At 41.8% G+C, this 21,601-nt stretch overlaps 1 protein-coding gene across 4 annotated transcripts in view; it reads right to left on the bottom strand.

Annotated features, from left to right (window-relative positions):
* THSD4 (thrombospondin type 1 domain containing 4) overlaps positions 1–21,601 on the bottom strand; it is a 565,916-nt gene that overhangs the window by 296,020 nt on the left and 248,295 nt on the right. For all 4 annotated transcript variants that reach the window (XM_057723173.1, XM_057723172.1, XM_057723174.1 and 1 more), the window contains one exon: positions 9,988–10,124. In XM_057723173.1, coding sequence (XP_057579156.1) covers positions 9,988–10,124 — 137 coding nt within the window. The remainder of the gene's footprint in view (positions 1–9,987; positions 10,125–21,601) is intronic.

Genomic DNA, 21,601 nt, shown 5'->3' with positions numbered 1-21,601 from the left:
TAGAACTTTTATTCTGTGCTTTTCAATAAATCTTAATAAATATTCTAATTCCTTTTTTTTTTTTTTGCCATGGTTTTGCCGTCTGGAGTACTTTCATGATCGTAACTTCTGCTATTCCAGTCCTAAAAGTGATGGAACATACAATTTTCAATCAAGTAAAAGTGTATTGTAAATATTAAGTCTTGCTAAGGCCCCTAAACGCAGATGGCTTTTCCAAGTGATAAACAAAGAAACGTTTCCATTCGAAGGCCATGAGTGCATTAGCTTCAAGCAAAGAGCAAACTTAACTTTCATAAGTTTAAATGCCAGTCTGTTTTATTTCTCTTTCAAAATGTATGTTCTGGTATTCATTTATGAATAGATATACAGACTGACGGAATATACTAGGAAGCCCAAAATACATATCTACATATATACATGCATGCATACATACATATAATAATAAAGAGGGAATCCCAAAATAGCGGGGAAAAGATTTATTCAATTATGGTAAAGGCATAACTGGGTAGCCATCCGAAACAAAGTAAAATTGAATCCATACCTCACACGACACACTAGAATAATTCCAAATGGATTAACATGAAATGTAAAAATGTAAAAGCATACAGTTATAAATTACTGAAAGAAGACACAGAAGAAATTTTTTAACTTTAAAGTGTAGAAAGTCTTTTTCCATGACACAAAATCTAGAATCAGACAAGCGAAAATTACTAAATTCATCATTTAAAAAATGTAAAATTTCTGCCTAGCATAAAAATAAATAAAATCCCATGAGCAAAGGCATAACTCAAAAGGCTACTTGAAGAAAAAACCCTTGCAATTTATATCATAAAAAATTCTTTCATGTATGAAAAGCTCCTACAAATTAAGAGAATGATCAACAACCCAACAGAAAAACAGATCACAGGAAAGGAATAAAAACGGTTCCCAGGTCAGGAGATGAAGGCGCAGTGCAGGGCTGGGACTGGAGTGGGGCAGGTGCCGTGCCTAAGGCACAACATTTAACGAGACCCTGAGAGTTCCATTTTATTCAGCGCCTCCTTAAATTCTGCATCTAAGTCACCTCATTCATCCTACTGGAAGCCTTGAATGGATCTTAAACATATGAAGAGATGCACAACCTCATTCAAAATAAATGCAAATGAAAACTACCCGAGATGCCATTTTTCACTTATCAGATTGGCAAAAATCCAAATGTTGGACAACACACTACTCTCAGACATTGCTAGTCCAAGGGTTAGCTGTTTCAACCACTCTGGAGAGCAACTTGCCACCCACTGGGCATTAAAATGACAAATACATATGGACTCCCTTCTAAGACTTCATCCTACAGATACAGGCAAACATAAAATGACACGCACAGGAGTATTTATTGCAGCACTGCTGGTAATGGTAAAAGATTGGATATGACCTAAACATGCATCACGGTTAAATAAATTACGGTTAGTTCACACAGTGCAGTACCATGCCACTGTCAAAGGAAGGGGTACATGCTTTAGATACTGAAATGGAAAGTTCCCCAAGATATATTAAGTAAGAAAAGCAAGGTCCATGTGGTAGCCAAGGGGGGCGGGGAGGGATGGATTGGGAGTTTGGGATTAGCAGATGCAAGATGCTATATAGAGAAAGGATAAACAACAAGTCCTTCTGTATAACACAGGGAAGTACATTCAATATCCTGTGATAAATGATAACAGAAATAGATAGCGAGTGGGAACCTGTGGTATAGCACAGGGAGTTCAGCTTGGTGCTCTGTGATGATCTAGATGGGTGGGATGGGGAGGTGGGGTGAGAGGACGGTCCAAGAGGGAGGGGGTATATGTATACACAGAGCTGATTCATTCATTGTACAGCAGAAGCTAACACAACATTGTAAAGCAATTACACTCCAATAAAAAAAGAACATATGTATAACTGAATCACTCTGCTGTACAGTAGAAACTAACACAACACTGTAAATCAACTATACTTCAATTAAGTAACTAAACAAATAAACAAATTTTAAAAGGAAAAAAAAGCAAGGTCCAGAGCTGTGTGTATGACACCCTACCATATTTGCCAAGAAGGGAAAATAATATAATATAATATGAATGGGCTGGTAAGTGTGTAAAAGCATCTGCCTTAAAAAAGGAACTATCAGAGGGTATTATTTCCTGTTGGGGAATGGGAAACTGGGTGGATGGAGACAGGGGATCACATTTTTTTACACTGGAGTCAGGTAATATATTATTATCTATTACAAATACGAAATAAAAAAATGTGTTTTCCTCTGGCACTGTTGCGCTCAGATGTCTATTTCTACCTCGATGGAAAACTCCTCAGGATACTCTTCTGAAGCTTTTCTATTACACTAGCAGTGCTATTCACTACTTGGTTTGACCTGACTTGTAAAGAAGATGCCCAAACCTGGGGTCAGGGTGATGGACTTTCAGGCTCTACTGAAGTCAGCATCAGACAGACCAGCTTACCTCTTGGGTTTTTTTTTTTTTTTTTTTGAGGCTGATGCTATGTCAATATCAACAGTTAAGAACATGAGCTGACTCAGCAAGAATGTGCACGGGGCCAAAGGGAAAGGGGGAGCTGCTCTCCTTGGTCTTGTTCGTCTGAATAGACACGGCCTTGGGATTTCCGTATGCAATACAGTTTTCTGCATGCCTCAAGTTTTTATTACATGCCTTTTGGAACAGTATCTGCAGACGAGCGTATACACAACGAGCGCTGCGTAACTCTGCGGCGTCTGCATCATACATAACAGGTCACAGGCAGCGCTTCTAGCCTGTGTTTGGTTCAGGGCAGGAATAGGGATGGATTGGGGGCAAAGGTGGACGATTTGTCTGGCTCAGCGGACTTTGCTGAAGCTTCCTCTCATTTCTCAGTTACAAGTGCCGGTCAGCACCCCTGCCAATTTGGATAGACTACCTCTTTAAGTTCCCTTTGGGAAAAGGCTGCCCCTTGCGTCAGAAGACCAGGGGAAAGGGACCCTAAAATTCTGTCTCTTCTGACATTCTGGTATAGGACAGACCACCGGGAAGGGCAGGTTGGAGGCTCCAGACATCCTACCCCAGTCTTACCTAAGCAAACCCTCTCTCCTCTGTTTTAAAATTAGAGGTTCTGGCTGACCCCCAAACCTGTTCTCGACCCATTATATCATCCAGTTTCCAGGGCAATCTTTCTTGACCTAGAGAATGACTCAATGGAGGGCTTTCTATTGCTAAAGCCAGCCTTGCGAAAGCCAGGCAAATGTGTGAGTACCTTGGAGGAAAGAAGAATGGCACCATCAAGGGGAGACCAGACTCGCCCAAGGGCAGGGAGCGGAAGAAAACACGAAATGATCACCTTGGTATCTACCATCAGCCCCTGATCACTGCATGTGTCTGGGTCCTGCCTGGAGGCCTGGCACACGCTGTCTCCAGTCCCTGGACCTGCACGGCTGGCAGTGCTGTCCTCCCGACCCCTGCTCGCCTCGGAGACCTTCCCCTGACACCCCATCTAATACGTGTCTCTCACCACTGTTCACTACTGCAGCTCCCTATTACCTTCAGGGTGCTCATCAAACTTTGTCATTCTCTACTTTTTTTGGTGAACTGACTTTTTCTCTCTATTACTTTCTCCATTGAATTAAGCTCAATGTGGGTAGGAACCATGATAATCTTTCCCATTTTCTTTTTTTACCTCCAGTGCCTAGCCCAGTGTATGGCTGGGAGCAGTTAAGACTTTTTGCTGAGTTAATTACGTGTATTGCTTGGGTTGTTGATTAATAATTAGTTAATAATTAAGTACATATTAAGAAATCCGAACTGAGTTTATGTTAGGTAGTGGTCCCAATGTTTGAAAATGAGGAAAAGCATAAATCATGGGAAAGAAGTGCATATAATCAGGTAAATTTCATCAAGTTCACTTTAGGTTTCTGTTTAAGATTTCAAGAGGCCCAGAGAACAATCCGGCGGGGCTTGGGCTCCAAAATTTTAATGCTTAGTTAATCCCACTCTTGATCATTTTTAGGAAAAGAGGTTAGGAAAGCCAGTTTCTAACTTGTTCTTCGGTTCATTCATTCACACACGTTTAAAACTTATTCAATTTATTGAATAATCTTAATACCTTAAGCACTGAGGATACAAATAGGTATAACACTCCCTCTGCTTTAGGAGCTCAGACACAGGTCAAAATAACTGTAACATAACATGATAAGCATTTTCATATTCACAAGCAGAAAGTACTTTTAGAACACGGTTTGCTTGCAGTGGGAATGCAACAGGGAGTCCGCCAAGTGTCACAGCTGCTCAGAATTCAAGCAAAGTAAAAGCTCTCCACCCGATTTCAAGGCTTGAACCCTGCACATGTCTGGCACAGGCGAGGACACTTTACTCAAAACAATGATTCTCTTGGTTTCGTTCAAGTAACAACAGAACTCTAACCAAAGCCCACAAAATAAAGCCAGTAACCAAAAGAGAAGGAAAAAAAAAAAAAACAAATTAGGGAAAATAGGCAGAGAAGTGAACTGGGTTGTTTGGTTCAGGAGAGCACAACAGCAGTTTATAAAGGGCACCTGAACACACAGGTGGCACCTGAACACAAAGACGCACACAGATGCACACGTCCCTCATGTCATCCTTCCTGGTCATGGCAGCGCAGTGGTCCAGAGCTTCTCTCTGAACACGTGGAAAGGGTTACCTTGCTTTAACGTATTGAATAGATATGAAACTATCTGCTGATGTGTCCCGACTGAAGCAGTGCCCCAGCTGGGAGAGGAGGTGCGAAAGCCCCTGGCGGGCGGTGGCGGGGAGGATGGTGGGCCCCACCTGGAAGGTGCTGGCTGATCAGGAATAAGGAGGGCAGGTGGGTGGCAGAAGGGGGGGTCTTTCCCCTCAACAGAAGGCACCGTGGGAGACTGCACTGCCCTCTCACACTTGCTTAGCTTCTTCCTGTCATTAGCTCTGTCCGGACTCAAGAAATTCAGCGTGAGCAAAATTAAAAATAAGATGAGGGAGACAGGCGTCTGGGGATGTGCCCAGAATTCTCCATGACCTTCAAAGCCTTGGGTTCTGGGGATTTAGCCAAAGGGCTTCATATCCTTGTGTTATCAGCCCTCAACTGCCCATCCCAGCCAAAAGACAAAAGCTCTGTGCTGGATTCAGGACTAATTTCATTTGCTGAAATGCAACAGAGTCACCAAGTACCTTAATTCATTGACACATTTATTTTAAGCACCTATTCAAAAGCAAAGTGCCTGGAATTGCTCCCGGCCTGGACGGGTGGTAGGCAGGGGTGATGGGAACAAATAATCACAAGAAGTGGGAACCGAAGAACAGAAAGAGCGCTCAAGGGGGTCAGCCAGTGGCTTTTGAGCCGCGTCCACCGCGTGGCCCAAGAGTGGACATGGAACGGCTCTCCAGGCTGCCAGACAGTGTGTTCATTCTTGTGGAGGCACAACCCTGCAGGCCTGCTGGATCAGGGAGCAACACGTCCCAGCCCAGCCAGCACCAGGGCCGGGGAGGCCTGGCAGGAGACAGGATGATGAAGGGCCTGGACTTCACTCCACAGGCAATGGGGAGTCATAAATGGAATTTAAGCAAAAGAGAGGCATATCCTAATGAGTGTTTTAGAAAGACAGTTTGTTTTGGAAAGAGGCAGTGAGGAAAATAAAATCAGAAGAGGGGAGACACCTAACATACATGAGATGCATCCCATCACATTTAAATGACTCTTTCTCTTCTGATGAACAATTCACCCTAAAAAGCCACTATGAACAGCCAACTCCCCAACTCCCCACTTAGGGTGTCCAACTCATTTTGTCTTCATCACAGTTCTCTGTAAAAGGGTGACTAATAATTCCTCTTGACTGAGTTATCGTGAAGACAAATGGCTTAAGGAAATCCTTCTGTACGTACAGCACACGTCACAGTCTCTGGCACAGGGTAAACTCTCAGAAGCAACTCTTTGCTGTCTGCATCAGGTCCAACACCTTCCTGCAGGGAGGTTCTGCATCAGCCTATTACTGCAGGGCACTCACTCAAGTGTTTCTGTAACATCAGGGATTTTTTTTCTGGGGGGAGGGAGGGTGGGTCTTGGGGTGATTCTGACTCTTTCGGGATCATTCAAGTCTGAAAGCCTGAGGTTTCTAAAAGGCTGGTCTCCGGGGAGCTAAGGTTGTTTCTTGTGGGTGTTTTTTCTTTTTTAAGTTTTTATCCAAGGGACCCTGTTCTTTCAAATGCCTGCTTCACCCCTGAAGGCAAAGTTTCATTTATTTTTATTAAGTTGTCAGCAAAAATAATATGTATATTATCAACCTATGAAAATCCAGAATTTTTTAGACAAAGCTGGAAACTGAGATCAAGTAAAAAAAAAAATCACAATATACTTAATGTGATGCTTAATGATAGAAATGATTCCTGTACTCTCTATTAATTAGACATAAATGCCCTTTCATTCTCATTAATGACAATCGTGACTGGGCAGGGCAGAGACTCCCCTGAAGACTGGCCGGATGTTTCTATCTGATGTCCAGAGGGATGAGGCTAAGACAAGGAAGGCAGAATCTCTGTGGGCTTCAGATACACGCCCCTGCTTTAGGAAAAGTCAGGGCTGGAGCTCTTTCCCTTCAAAGCCTAGCTATTGATATGCAGTCCTTAGTCTGAAGCCAACATTTGGGATCCTTCACTCCCTGTCATGAAAGGAAGTGTCACCCAGTTCTGAGGGACTGGAGAGGAATTCCCATGTTCCCCAGCCCCGAGCCCAAGGACTTCTGCATTCCTACGGCCCCTCTTCCAGCCCTTGGATCTAAAACACCACTGGAGCTCCAGCAACAGGGTAAATACAGGCGGGCCAGGGAGTGCGCTGCCAGGCCCTGCAACAGAGCATTCCAGCTTGCTCTGGGTGGGCCTGGGGCCTTTCTGTGGCTGGGAGTCCGGAGGATGCCCTTCTCCCCCAGCTACTCTTGTGTGGGTTTAACTCGTATCCTTATTTAATGCTTGTCACTTTTCATTAACTTTTGTTGCAGGCCTGGGTTTTCTTTCAACTCTCTGTGGCTGGCAGAGAGTTTCTGGACCTATTTCAGAGGTAGACACTCCTGTTAGAGAGTGACAGCTCTCTCAGCCACAGGTCAGCAAGGCAGAGAGAGCAATTTGAATTCTGGGCTTCCAATCAAATATTCAGAAAAGGGCACTTAACCCTTTGAAAGCTGCAAAGTAAACTGAACTTCAGCCTGGGAAGCAAATGTACTTCTGATTATTTACATTGAAGTTCTAAAGAGGACGCGGCAGTCAGTGGTTCCAACAATGTCAACGAGCGAATTTCAGGCAAATGCAGAGAGAACGAATACGAAGTCATATCGGAGTTGTCCTTGTGACATCAAATTCCTATTCATCTACTCACATCCTGAGGAATGTCTGTCTCCGTCTTTCAGCAATCACCATCTTCAAACTGAGTTGTCCTACACCACTGGTTTTCATCAATTAGTAAGAATTCATCTACCCATGTCTTTACAAGTGTTTGTTTTTCTTTCATATCATCAGCTTAGAAGCACTTAATGCAACACTAAGAAAACAAGCTCCCCCAGTGGAAAGAGACCACATTTCCTCTTCCTCCCAACTCATCTCATCACTCTGTATTTACATTTCTGGTTCTTTGTGAACTATATTTTAATCACAGTGTCCTTGAAGACTTTGCTATTCAAAGTATGATCCACAGACCAGCAGCTGCAGCATCCTATAGAAGCTTGTTAGAAAAAGAGACTACTTAACTATACCTCAATATAAAATAAAAAGTTAAAAAAAGAGTCCTCCATATCCCTGCCAATACTGGTCACTGTCAGACCTTTAAATTTTTGTCAGTCTGGGGAGTTTCCCTGATTACGTGGGAGGTTCAGCACCTTTTCCCACGTGCCTGTTGAGCATTGGAAACATGGTTAGTCTGGGTTGCACTGAAAGTGTAAAATACACACCAGCTTTTGAAGAATTAATATGAAAAAAGAATGTAAAAATGTGTCATTAATAATTTTGATATTGATTACATGTTGAAATGATAATTATTTGGATATACTAGGTCAAATAAAATATACTGTTAAAGTTAAAAATAAATAGACTACTGAGGTCCTTCCCTAGACCTACCAACATAGCATCTGCAGCCCCCCGGTGATTCACATTACAGTGCAAGAGCACTGCCTCAAAAGATAACGTGACTCTCGCAAATCTATATTCTGCCCAAAAAAAGCAAATACTTTTGCATAGAAAATTCATATACAATAGGACATATGTGGGCATAAACAAATATAATACTAAGAAAAGCCAGCATGCTTTACTAAGTGTCAGACCTGTTATGAGGACCTCATGTATTGGGTTGGCCAAAAAGTTTGTTTGCGTTTCTCTGTAACATCTTATGGAAAGCCCTGAACAAACTTTTTGGCTAATCCAACACATTGGTTCATGACTCCTCACTACAACGCAGGAGGTAGGTACCATCCTTCTTGTCTTGTAGATGACATAGAGGCACAGAGAGCTTATGGTACTTGTACAAGGTCACACAGTCAATCATGGAAGAGGTAGGATTTAAACCCAAGCAGTCTGATTTCAGAGAGCATGTTTTTAACCACTACATTACATCACTTCCCAGCAGTGTGCACCTGTATTCAGGAAATAAAACAGTTGATTCAGGATCGGAAAGAAAAAGCTATGTTGCTATAAGGTGTATCATTTCAGGCTGAAATTTAGAAGCAGGGACTAGTTGAGCTGGAAACCACAAAACTCTAATGGAATTCCCTCGGGTATTATCTGAGGATAGTAAGGACAGAGGAGATGTGTGAAATCCAGTGGTTTTTTTTCCAAACGAGTAGAAAGTGGAGGCCAGATAGGTCTCAGCCTCCAGCGTGCTTGCCATCCTACTCCCGGCCTCTTTTGTACCACATCTCAATGCTCTGGGGGGTTTCTTGCTCATCCAGAGACAACCTCACATGCATCGAATATCAAATGATAGCTTTTTCCTTCCTTTATTCACAATCTGAGACTACCCGTACTGCTTTGATAAATTATTTTGTATCCTATTTAAAATCTCATTAAGAAAAAGGCTGGGGTGGGGAGGGGCTTATAAATCATACTTGAGCAACTCTCATACCAAACACTGTGACAATTTACATTCAAAGTAGAACAGGAACTTTCAGATGCGATAGCCAAAGAGCTCTTCCTCTGATGAAACTCATAACTGCCAGCGATTGGGTGTTAATTAAGATAGAATCTTAGTCTGGGCTCCGAAGAGTCATTTACCTGCTAGAGTCAGACCTCCACTCTTACATCTATAGATGAAAGAAGGGTGGACATCCAGGCCTCCAACTAATGTGGCTGTGGAATTGGTGCCATCTCCTCTGGGGTGCCTATTTTTAACAAATGGTGCTTTTTTTTTCTGTCAAAGGGTAGCATCCCACAAGGATTCTCTCCAGCCCAGAATGTTTGCAGAATGCAGGGCGGGGAGTTCCTGGAACAGACTTCAGAAGTCCAAGGAGGCTGAAAACTTCCTGTTGAAAGTACAATTTTGGCTATAAAGGCACTAGACAACTTTCATTTGGAAGCCTGCCCCGGATGGTGGGAGGCAAGATAAAATATGCCATGCCCTTAAAATGCCACCCTGATGACGCCAACCGCATCTTGACTGATCCAGCAGTGCCCTTTTCATAACCTCCACTTCAGAGGTAAGGAAGGAGCTTTGGATCCAACAAGGAAAGATCCCTGAGTTTCTCATGACGCACGTGATGCAAATGTAAATCACTTAATAAGTGAAATGCCAGACTGAGACTTGGCAACTCCCAAAGATCGAAAACACAGAGCAGAACAAGCCGCCCAATCTTACCCACTTCTCCCAGAGCTCGTGGTTCAGAGTGGGGGGGTGGGGACCACAGGTTGTGGGGAGAAGCAGGCCACAGCCTGGCAAACAGTGCAGGCGGCAGGCATAGATCAAAGACCCCGAGACCCGCTCCAGATACCCCAGCCCAGGGGCACTTACCTTGCACTGCCCAGACACACAGATGGCCGTGCCATTCTGGTCACAGGGGGTACCATCGATGACCTTCTCGGCTTGCCGTACGTAGAAGCGGTAGCCCATTGCCTGGCAGTTCAGCTCACACTTCCGGCTGCCCTTGACTACCAAAAACACACAACAACAATTGATCAGCATCTTTTTTCTTTCACATTTTTTAATTGAGATAAAATTCATAAAACATAAAATTAACCACTTTAACCAAGGCCTGCATTTCAGTGGTTTTTATTACATTCATAACGTTGCACAACCATCCCTGTGAACTAATTCGAGAACATTTCTATCACCCCAAAAAGGAAACGCTGGACCTGTTGTCTGTCACTCCCAATTCTCTCCTTCCCTTAAGACCTTGGCAACCACCAAATCTATTTTCCGTCTCTATGGATGTGTCTGTTCTGGACATTTCATAGTCACACACCTTTTAAACTGCATGGAAGTTATTAGACCTCTCCATATTTGATGGCAGAGAGAAGGAGTTGTATCGTGATCTACTGGCACATAGTAGAGATTTGCTGCTGCGTGAATAAAGGAGCTCAAAGAATCTCACAGTGCAAATAACAGACTCCACTTTCAGACATCCTCCCATGCTTTACCACAGTCACAATTATATCATATAAATCAGCAATTACAGTGAGCACACAACGTGTATGTTCTGCTTTTTATTACTTAAAATCTATGCAATTATATCATTCTACGTTCTTTTAAATGGCCGAGTTTCCTGTAATATTTTCTCCATTACAAGGTATTTAAGTGGTTTCCCTATCACCTTAGGTTGGAGTCCAAAGTCGTCAGCAAGGGATAAAACGTCTTTCAAGAGCTGAACCTTATCTACCTTTATAGTCTCATTTCCTACTGTTCCTCCTTAAATCTGCGTTCTATCCCCAACTAAGCACTCCTTCTGTCCAGCCGTTGCTTCACTGCTCCTCTGGCTTTCCCTCACTTGGTTCGCACCTGTTTCTACTTTGCTTTAGTTCCCAGGTCACCCCCTCTGGGAAGCCCTCCACGGATCCTGATCTACCCTATCCATCCATCCATCCACAGGCGGATCCAGCCTCCTCTACTATGAGGTTAAACAAACTTCTTTTGAAGCATGGCTTTGAGGGACCACAGAGATGTGTCTGTCTTATTCACTTTTGTAACCCCAGCACTCAGCAGAGAGCTGGGCATGTAGCAAATGCTCAACAAATCCCTGAGGAATAAAAGGAGGCATAGATAAATGAATGTCGGCCTTTGAGGGTTTTTTTGTTTTGTTTTTGTTTTTGCCTTTCTCTCCTCTCTCTCCACTAGATAGATTCCCCTACCTCAGGGTCTTTCCTTATATTTCTGTTACTTCACGCAGAGCCTGGTGCTCAATAAATGCTAAATTAATTACTGCTACAACTAATATTTTCAGAGCAATCTAGTTGCTTCCAAGATAAGAATAAGAAAAATGTTCAGGCGAGATATATTTCCACATCCAAGGGAGAAAGGCATGCCAAGTACACATTGATTTTGTTTAACTGTTTTTGGAGACAAGACTAATGCTATGTTCAGCCATAGACAGCATGTTCCAGGGTCATGCCTTTGTCTGAAAATCTGATTATTGCATTGGATAATACTCACTTTTTCCTACACAACACAATACATCATATTTTCCCCAGTGTGGCTGCCTGACTGTCATAGCAATGAACTTCCTTCTACTCCAAAGCCAGTGAAAACCGCTAACAGGAAATCGCAGGCAACCTCTGGGACCCACATGGTTTAGGGAAGATTGAATCTTCTATGTACTCTGAGCTCTATCAGAGAAGTCAAGAGACTTGATTTCCTACCCTGGCTGCCCAAAAGATATAAGAGGTGATCTTGGAAAAGTCAAAGATTACCAAAGACGAAGAACCTTTGGGAATTATCTGAAGCTAAACTGTCATTTTATAGATTAAACACACACACACACACAAACACACATACACACACACACACACACACACACACACACACACACACACCAGGCCTAAGAAAGGAAGTGACAAGTTAGAGGGAAAACTAGTCCCCTATAACCTGCTTTCTCATGTCATCTATCTATTCAGACCCCATTTCCTCTCTCCCAGCTCCTCACTTTCTGAAGTGATAGCAGGATAGTTCCAGGCACATTGCATTTTATATAATAAAAGTGTCTGAAAGGCAGCCTCACAGAGGGCAAGGGTTTTGAGTTCTGACTCCTCTGGGCTCCCTCCCAGTTACCTCTATCCTTTAGAATACTGTCACTGGCAGCCATAGCTTTATCCTTCAATATTTGCAACCACACTACAGAAGAGCATTTTGAGACCAAAAAAAGATGGCTACACATGAGATGATGACAGCAAATGGCTACATGGAAATAACCCAGAGGAAGAGCCTTAAGTCTGGGCTTCCAAACCAGCTACTAGGTCTGACCCTCTGCCCACGTGGCTTAGGCAGGTGTCCCTACCTTTGCAGACTTGCAACAAGGTCTGGGATCCTAGGAGATACCTGAAGCCTGGGGACAAGTGACTACCTAACAAAACTGCCCAGAATCCTGCTGCCTTAGCTATACTGCACGTAGAGCTCATAAGATTACCAAAGCACCGACTTCTCCAGACCCCGCCCATCCTCCTCAACCACTTTAAAATACATCTGCAGGGCTTCAGTTTAAGGTTTTTCACGGATGGTCATTTCATTCCTTTTTTTCCTCCTTGAGCAGAACTACAATTCTGATGCCAAGAACCTCTTCTCTAAGCCGATTTCATCATGATTTCCTTATTGCATAGAGAGGGGACAAAGCAGGAGCACACACACACAAAAGGGTAAGAGCAAGTGGGCACATCCCTCTGCTCTGTGCTCTCCCTCTCCGCTCTCACCTGCTTCCTAAATGGGCCCCCCAACCCCACTGGGAATACCTTTACATTCCACACGCAGAGGCAGTGATCCTCAGTGTGCTCCCAAGACCCGAAGCATCGGCATCACCTGGGAACTTGTTGAAAATGTAAATCCTTGGGCCTCACCTGCAACTCCTAAATCAGAAACCCTGGGGATGAAGCCTGGAACCCTGCATTGCGACAGGCTCTCTGGGTGATTCTAGTGCAAAGTCAAGTTTGGGAACCACTGTTCTAAGGGAAATCAACTAGGGAACGGACTTGGAAGCAGCTGATTAGTCTTACTTTGAATCAAAGATGTTCACATTTCAGGCCTCAATTTAAAAGGTAATACAAGCACTATTTTTAATTTAGGATATTGCATAGATCCCCGATAGTAAAACAGCCCTCTGATCATTTTTAGAAATTCTGGAAAATAGACAAGAAAATTCAGGTTACTTAGAATAAAGCAACTAACAGCTGGAGGGTTTACCCTCAAACACAGGTTAAATGTTTAAATCACTCACTAAACTCTTTAATTGGAAAATCCATCGATATCAGAGTAAAGACATTTTTAAGTGGTAAAGGGCAAAGAATACAGAAAAGGAGCTAACAGTTATAAAATTTTGGAAGGTGAGAAGGAGAAGGATCCATGACTTAACAGACAGACCCAAGCAAATGGATCTTGAGCAGGAGCTGAAGCAATGAAGCTACCTAGGATTGTACCATCTCCAGGGGGCAACTTTGGAAATAGGAGAGAGAGCAGGCCGAAAAACAGAAAAATTATCTACAGTGGTATTTAAGAATTAGTTAGAGGTTCTACCTTCCCGAATGGTTAGCTAAAAGCCTTTGAAAGTCAGCTCCTTCATAAAAGCAACGAGAACACTGGAAAAAGCTGGAGTGGCTGTACTAATACCAGACAAAATAGACTTTAAGATAAACTTTTTTACTAAAGACAAATAAGAGCATTTTTACAGTGATAAAATCCACCAGGAGGACAAACAATGAAGCCCCAAAATACATGAAGCAAAAACTGACAGAACTGAAAGGAGAAATGGACAACTCAACTGTAATAGTTTGAAACGTTGATACTCCACTTTCAGTAATGGACAGAACAACTATCCACTGCTATACAGAAGATCAACAGGGAAACGGAAGACTTGAACTACATTATAAACCAACTAGACCCAGAAGATATCTGTAGAACCTTCCACCCAAGAAGAGCAGAGTAGACATTCCTCTCAAGCACACATGAAACATTCTCCAGGGGGGAACAAATGTTAGATCATAAAACAAGCCTCAACAAATGTAAGAGGAGTGAAGTCATACCAAGTATGCTTACTGATCACAATGGAAGGAAATTAGGCATCAATAGCAGAAAGAAATTTGGGAATTTCAAAAATATGTGGAAATTAAACAACATGCTTCCAAATAACTAATTAAGAAAAAAACGGGGAAAACTAGAAAAAACTTTGAGATTAATAAAAATTAAAATACATCATACCAAAACTTATGGGATGCAGTTATAGCTGTGCTTAGAGAGAAATTTATAGCTATAAACACCCGTGTTAAAAAAGACCTCAAATCAATAACAATCTTCCACCTTAAGTACTGAAAAAAAGAAGAGCAAACTAAACTCAAAGCCAACAGGAAGAAGGAAACTAGAATGGAAATAAATTAAATACAGAAGGGAGAGACAACAGAGAATATCAGTGAAACTGAAGTTTTTTTTTTTTTTTAAAGCAAACAAAATTGACAAACTTTTAGATAGACTAACCAAGAATAAGAGAAGACTCAAATTAACTAACATTAGGAACAGAGAGGAGATATTACTCCTGATTTTAGAGAAAAAAATAAAACCCAAAACAACAAAAAATTCTAGCCAGGGCAAATTAGACAAGAAAAAGAAAAGGCATACAGACTGAAAAGAAAGAAGTAAAAGTATCTATCAATCTCTATTCACAGACGACATGACCTGTGTATAGAAAAATTTTTAAATGCCTTGATAAACAAAATCATCGAAGTTACAGGATATAAGATCAATATGCAAAAATCAATTATATTTCTATACACTACCAATGAAACAATCTTAAAATAAAATTAAGAAAACAATTCCATTTACAATAGCATCAAAAAGAATAAAATACTTAGGAACAAACTTAACAAAAGAAGTGTAAGACATACATTGAAAAATACAAAACGCTGTTGAAAGAAGTTAAGGAAGATCTAAATAAATGGAAAGACGTTCCATATTCATGGATCAAAAGACAATACTGTTAAGATGGCAATACTCCCCAAAACTGACCTACAGATTCAATGCAATCATAATCAAAATACCAGCTGTCTGTTTTTGCAGACATTGACCAGCTGATCCTAAAATTTATATGAAAATACAAGGAACCAAGAATAGCTAAAACAACCTTGAAAAAGAAAAACAAAGTTGGAGGACTCATACTTCCTGATTTTGAAACTTACTACAAAACTACAGTAATGAAGAGAGTGTGATATTATCACAGGCTAGACCATAGGTCAATATAACAGAATTGAGAGTCCAGAAATAAACCCTTATATTTATGGTCAATTGATTTTTGACAAGGGTGCCAAGATAATTCCATGAGGAAATAATAGTCTTTGCAACAAATGGTGTTGGGACAACTTTGCATATCTACATGCAAAAGAATGAAGCTGGACCCCTATCTCATGCCACATATAAAAATTAACTCAGAATGGATCATCAACCTAAATGTAAAAGCTAAAACTATAAAATTCTTAGAAGGAAACATAGGCATAAATCTTCACGATCTTGGATTATCAACGGTTTCTTAGATGACATGACATCAAAGGGACAAGTGACAAAATTAAAAATAAGATAAATTAGACTTCATCATAGAACTCCATTGAGAAAATGAAATGGCAACCCATTAAATGAGACAGAACTTTTGCAAATCATATACCAGATAAGGGACTTGTACCCAGAATCTATGAGGAACTTTTATAACTAAAAGATAAAAAGAGATTCCAATTAAAAGTGGACAAAGAATTTAAACAGACATTTCTCTAAGGAAGATATACACATGGCTAATAAGCACATGAAAAGATGCTCAATATCATCAGTCGTTAGGGAAATAACAAATTGAAACCACCATGAGATACCACTTCACACACACTAGGATGGCTGGGGAGAAAAGACAATAAGAAGCAGTGGCAAGGATGTAGAGAAATCAGAACCCTCTTAAGAAATGCTGATAGGATTGTAAATGGAACAGCTTCCCTGGAATACATCTGGCAGCTCCTCAGAACAGTTAAATGTAGAGTTACCATATGACCCAGCAATTCCACTTCTAGGTACAGACCAATAAGAAATGAAAACATACATCTTCACAAAAACTTGTACATGAAAATTCATAATAGCTAAAACGTGGAAACAATCCAAATGTCCTTCAACTGATGAATGGATAAACAAAATATGGTCTATCCGTACAGGAAATATTATTTGACAATAGGAAGGAATGAAATACTGATACATGCTACAACATGGATGAACCTTAAAAACATTATGCTAAGTGAAAAAAGCCAATCACAAAAAGTCGCATATTGTATAATTACATTTACATCAAATATTCAAAATAGGCAAACTTACAGAGGTAGAAAGTAGAGGGGCTGGAGGGAGGAGAGAATGTGGAGCAACTGCTAATGGGTATGGACTTTCTTCTTAGGGTGATGAAAACATTCTGAAATTATATAGTGGTGATGGTTGCACGACTCTAAATATACTAAAACCCAGTAAACTGTACTATTTAAGTTGGTGGCTTTTATGGTATGTGAATTTTATCTCAATAAAGCTGTTATTCTTAAAAAAAAAGAAAAAGAAAAAAAGAAGCAGCAGCAGTAGCTTCCTAGATCCCCAAGAAATCATCAAATAAAGAACAAGAAAATTTCTGTTTCCAGATAGAATAAGCCCACCAAGTGCCCAGGACAAGGGTGTTAGAGGTGCTCAGATTATCTACCATTACCATTCCAATCCAAGTCAGGATTCCCCCAGCAGCTGGGAGGGTTGACTACTAGTAGCTCACAGCTATATCTTTCTGGAACTTGCCCCCAGCCTAAGGGAGCTGCCTCACCAACCTCCTTCCCAGGGATAGCCCCTGTCCAATGACTGGTCCATGTGGTTGTACGTTTGGTCCATCCCGTCTCAATTTGCGGCAATGATAGAGGGCTATCCCAGCTCAGAGCTGTTCAATCCTGCATCTCACCCCCCTCAAAGGTGTAGTTCCAGAATCACTCCCTAATAAACACTGGGCACAAATCTCTGCTTATGATCAGCATCCTGGAGATCTGACCTAGTACACTACAGGGCTCAGCTGTGAGGAGCTTGTATCTAGTCATACTGTAAGCAATGGTTCTTAATCTAACCCAGATCACAACACAATTACATTTGAGAGTGTGTGGGATGGGAGGTGTGTATATGTGGTGAGGTGGAGGGAGAGGAGGATGAAAGAGGGCTACATCCTCACCTTCAACAGAAAATACCTGAAACCGAAAAATCCAGAAGTAACAATTATAAACATTATTCAGAGGTAAGAAGGTAAACATCAAAAGAATAGCTAAAATTGTTGGGGAGGAAGAAATACTGGGGGAGGGGCAAAGTTTGTAGACTTCTCTGACTGTAAGATATACACAGGCATAACTTAGATTTAACAATAAAAATTAATTTTAAAAAGAATGTAAGAAATAACTCCAACAATTCGGGTTCTGAGAAATGAAATTCTGTACAGTTTCTATCAGTGGTAGGTCCCTTCCATCTCTATTCAAAATTAACACAAGACTATAAAACTCCTTGTTGTCTTTTTAGGAACTCAGCATAAGTGGGAGAACAAAATGTTGCTTTCCAAGAAAGCAACATGTTCCTGAAGGTTCTAGATTTTAGCCAGCTTTGCTACTACCAAGGTTGCATTAGCTCTTAGTAAGCAAGGAGACTCCTCAAAGTGGCAGGAAATGAGCTTCAAGCTTTCCCTACAAATGCATTCTCTCGCCTTTCCTTAAGTACAGAGAAAATTTCAGGTAAGAAAAGAGGAAAGAGTCTGTGGATAAATACGTGAGGCTATTCTTAGAGAATGGATAACATCTGTGCTTAGTTTCGGATCCACTCAAACTTCACAAGTTCACTCCAAGTTTAACATTGAAGCCCTCATTTCCCAGGCTCAAGTTCCGTTTTTTTGGTAGAATATACCATATCCCTGTTCAAGAAAAGCAGCCTCGTAAACGCAGCTCATAAAACTCAGACGTGGCAGGGTGCTTACCCAACACATGCTGATGAGTGAAGTGTAAACGAATTGGAAACATGCGGATGCAATGTCTTAACTGTGTATGCAGAATTTAAATAAAATAAAAAGGGGTTTGCCCAAAGTCCTAGCAATGGGCACGGAGTTTGCAGCATTTGGTTGGGGGTGAATATCTCAGGGCACCCATGACCACAGCCATAGCCATGCCGGGCTTGACCTCTGCCGACTACATCATCTATGCGCCATTCCTCCTGTTCATGACAAAGGATCCATCTGCCTGCCCTTGGACTCCAAATTCTGCACTAGACGCAGATGATTACTATTTAAACTACTTTCCCCCAGACTTCATTTTCCAAGACAAAGTTATGGAAAATAAGATGAGGAGAATGCTTCTAAGAGCCCAGACTCTTCTCTGGAATTAGAAAACTGTTCTGAAGAAGAAGAGAAGAGGGGTGAGACTGTCTAATTCTTAGTTTTCCCTGTTCCAAAAAGGAAATTGTTTGGGGTGCATTCCATTATAAAAACTTAAAGGCAAAAGCATACAGCTTATCAATTATGTAATATCCCTAACCTTCTATCCCACACTGCAACTACGTAATTTAAACTTTAGGAATTCGCATGCAGTGCCCTAGTGAATCCTATTTAATTGACAGTCTTAACAGGCTTGGAGATATGGATTAGCAACATTACACAAAATGTCTTTTTTAAATCCTGAAAAATCATCGGCTCAATGTTCCATAGATGTTAAATTCCTCTTAGCACTGCTCACACTCACATTTCTGGTAGGTAACACTTTAATGCGGTGGTGGTTCTCAAACTTTAGTGTACTCAGAATCACCTTGAGGTCTCATTAAAACACAGACTGAGGGACTCCACTTCATTCTGCTTCATTAGGTCTGGGGTAAAGCTGTAGCAGGGAAGAGCTAAATCGGACTCCACGTTGGATCTGTTTCTTTCACTTTAACCTTTGCTTTTCCTTGGTTTTGTTGTTATGATCATACATAATGGCCTGCCTCAGAGAACCCTGCCCACCTGTGAATGGCTGCAGGAAAGAAGAAATTACATTCCCTCGCTGAGGCTAGTCATTCCAGGAGATATATTGCAAGACTGACAGCCCTTTTTAACTTTACTTCCTCAGCGCCTCTCTCTCTCTGATTCTACAAAAGAAACTGGCATCCAGACCCCGATAAGATGGTTTTTCGGAGACACTAGTCTGCCATCTTCTTGGTCTGCCGGCTTTCTGAATAAAGTCCTAGTCTTTGCCTCAACACCTCATGTTATATTCATTGGCCGGTCGTGCAGGGAGCAGAGCGAGCTTGGACTCGGTAACAGAGCCCCAGAATCTGCCTTTCCACCAGGCTCCCAGGTGATGCTAATGCTGCTGGCCCAGGAACCACAGTTTGAGAACCACTGTTCTAATTGGTGCTATTGAACCAGGATGGGGAAAGGAGACCCACCCAGCAACCAGACCACTAGCTGACACCCTGGGAATGCACTGTCAAAGCTGACACACGAAATGATGTTTGGCTAACTAAATCAAAGGCTACAGTTTTATACATGCAAGCCAGCCAGTCGAGATTGCAATCAAGAGGCCACGCAGGGAGGAAGTTTCCTTCTGAGCTGGCAGGTACAGTCCATACTGAGAAGGAAACGGAGAGGGAAAAAGGAACGTTTTCTTTAGCATCCGCATTTGCATCTGCCTGTCTAACCTCTTCCTGCCTTTTACAATTTTTATGTCTACTGTTTACTGAGCACCTACTATGTGCCAGACTCTTTATGGACATTAACTCAGCTAATCCTCACCCCTGGAGGATGAGGGCACTGAGGCTCAGGCAAGTTGAGTGACGTGCTCATCACCACACAGGGCCCGTTCGAGGGGTGAGAGCATCCTCCGTGGTGGAAGTAGACAGCAGGGGAAGATGACCTATGGTGAGGCTGCAGAGGCACACTGGCACCCCAGAGTGTGCAAGACCATCATTCTTGCAGAAAGAATGAACACGCTTGTCTTGAGTTCTGCAAAGCACCATGGCTAGCACTCCTTGCACTTTTCCAGATAGCAGAACATGAAGCAGCGGTAGCTTCCCATTTGGAGAAAGTTCCTAGACACATAATTCCATGGGAATTGGTTAAGCCAACTTTGTCCAAGTCACCCAACCTTCTTCTGAAACGTGTTCTTTTTCTCTCATGTCACAGTAAATCCAAAGCTGGAAAAAGTGACTGAAAACAAATATCGTTATGGAAAAAAAAAGTGATGCTGTTCAAAACTCTTCAAGCTGTGTGACATGTAGTGCTACATCTTAAAATGTTACATTTAATAAAACAAAATGAAAGTGTGAAAGGGGTTCTGTCAGTAGAAAGCCAGTTTGGCCAAGTGTCAGGAAAGCAGCTTGACAGCTTCAACAGGAGCGGGAGGTCATAACCAGTTTCTTATGGGAAAACATATATCTATCTGAGCGGATGTGGACATATTAAAATACAGCATATATACATATCCTCCAGAAAAGCGATGTGGCTGGGGTTTTTCTTATTGAGGACTGAAGCTGTCAAGAGCTCCGAGAAGGAAGCTGGGGAAGGGAACTGGTAAAAACTGCCATGTAAAGTAAAAGTCTCAGAGGCCAGAGAAACTCAGGGGGAGAGGAAAAGGCACCACCTCTGCAGGCAATACCCAGAGGAGGGTGGCTTGACTTCCCATCTCCTGCCATTATCTTAGTAAAAAAAAAAAATGTATATGTATGTGTGTACATGTGTGCATGCGTGTATATATGTGGGTATGTTTATATATGTGTGGTATGTATATATGTTGCACGTGTCTGGGTGTGTGAATGTCTGTGTGCATATATTCATGTGTACTTACGTGTGTATGAAGTGTATACGTGTGCATGAGTATATGTGTGTAGGTGTGTGTTCATGTATATTTGTGTATATGCACACATGTATGTTCCAGAGTCTGTTGGCACCAGGCCAAAGCAGTCAACAGTGATAAGAGCACAATATAAGCTGGTCCATAAGATGGCAAAACTTATTGCATCAAATGTATGGGCAGATGTAGCAAATCCACATACCTGAAAACCAAGCATGGTTCTAACAAAGGTTCTCTCTTCTAAACATGTAAGAGCAGACATGGTAAGACACTAGAAAAAGAAGGTTTCAGCCGGAAGAAAGTTTTGATGGCTTCAGGAAAAGCAGTTTTTAGTGTGACAAATTCTCAGAATTCAGGGGAAAACTTTCAAGAGCCCCAGCTAGCCTTGGACTCAGCTCTCCCTTTTGGGGCTTCATGAATCCTGCTGAAGAATGACTTTCATTATGTTACCACTCTTCTTGCAGCCATCCCGAGTTCTTCACTCTCCTCCGAACATCTACGTCCAGTCCCTAAGGTGGGGTTCAAGGACATTGTTCTCTACAAGTGGGTCTTTCACTAACTCTAACTACTCACCTGTTTTCTTCACTGTTCTG

Source organism: Hippopotamus amphibius, chromosome 2 (genome assembly GCF_030028045.1).
Source record: "Hippopotamus amphibius kiboko isolate mHipAmp2 chromosome 2, mHipAmp2.hap2, whole genome shotgun sequence".
In the NCBI taxonomy this organism is placed as follows: domain Eukaryota; kingdom Metazoa; phylum Chordata; class Mammalia; order Artiodactyla; family Hippopotamidae; genus Hippopotamus; species Hippopotamus amphibius.
Note: the sequence above shows the minus strand (reverse complement) of the source record. Positions and strands in the feature narration are given on the sequence as shown.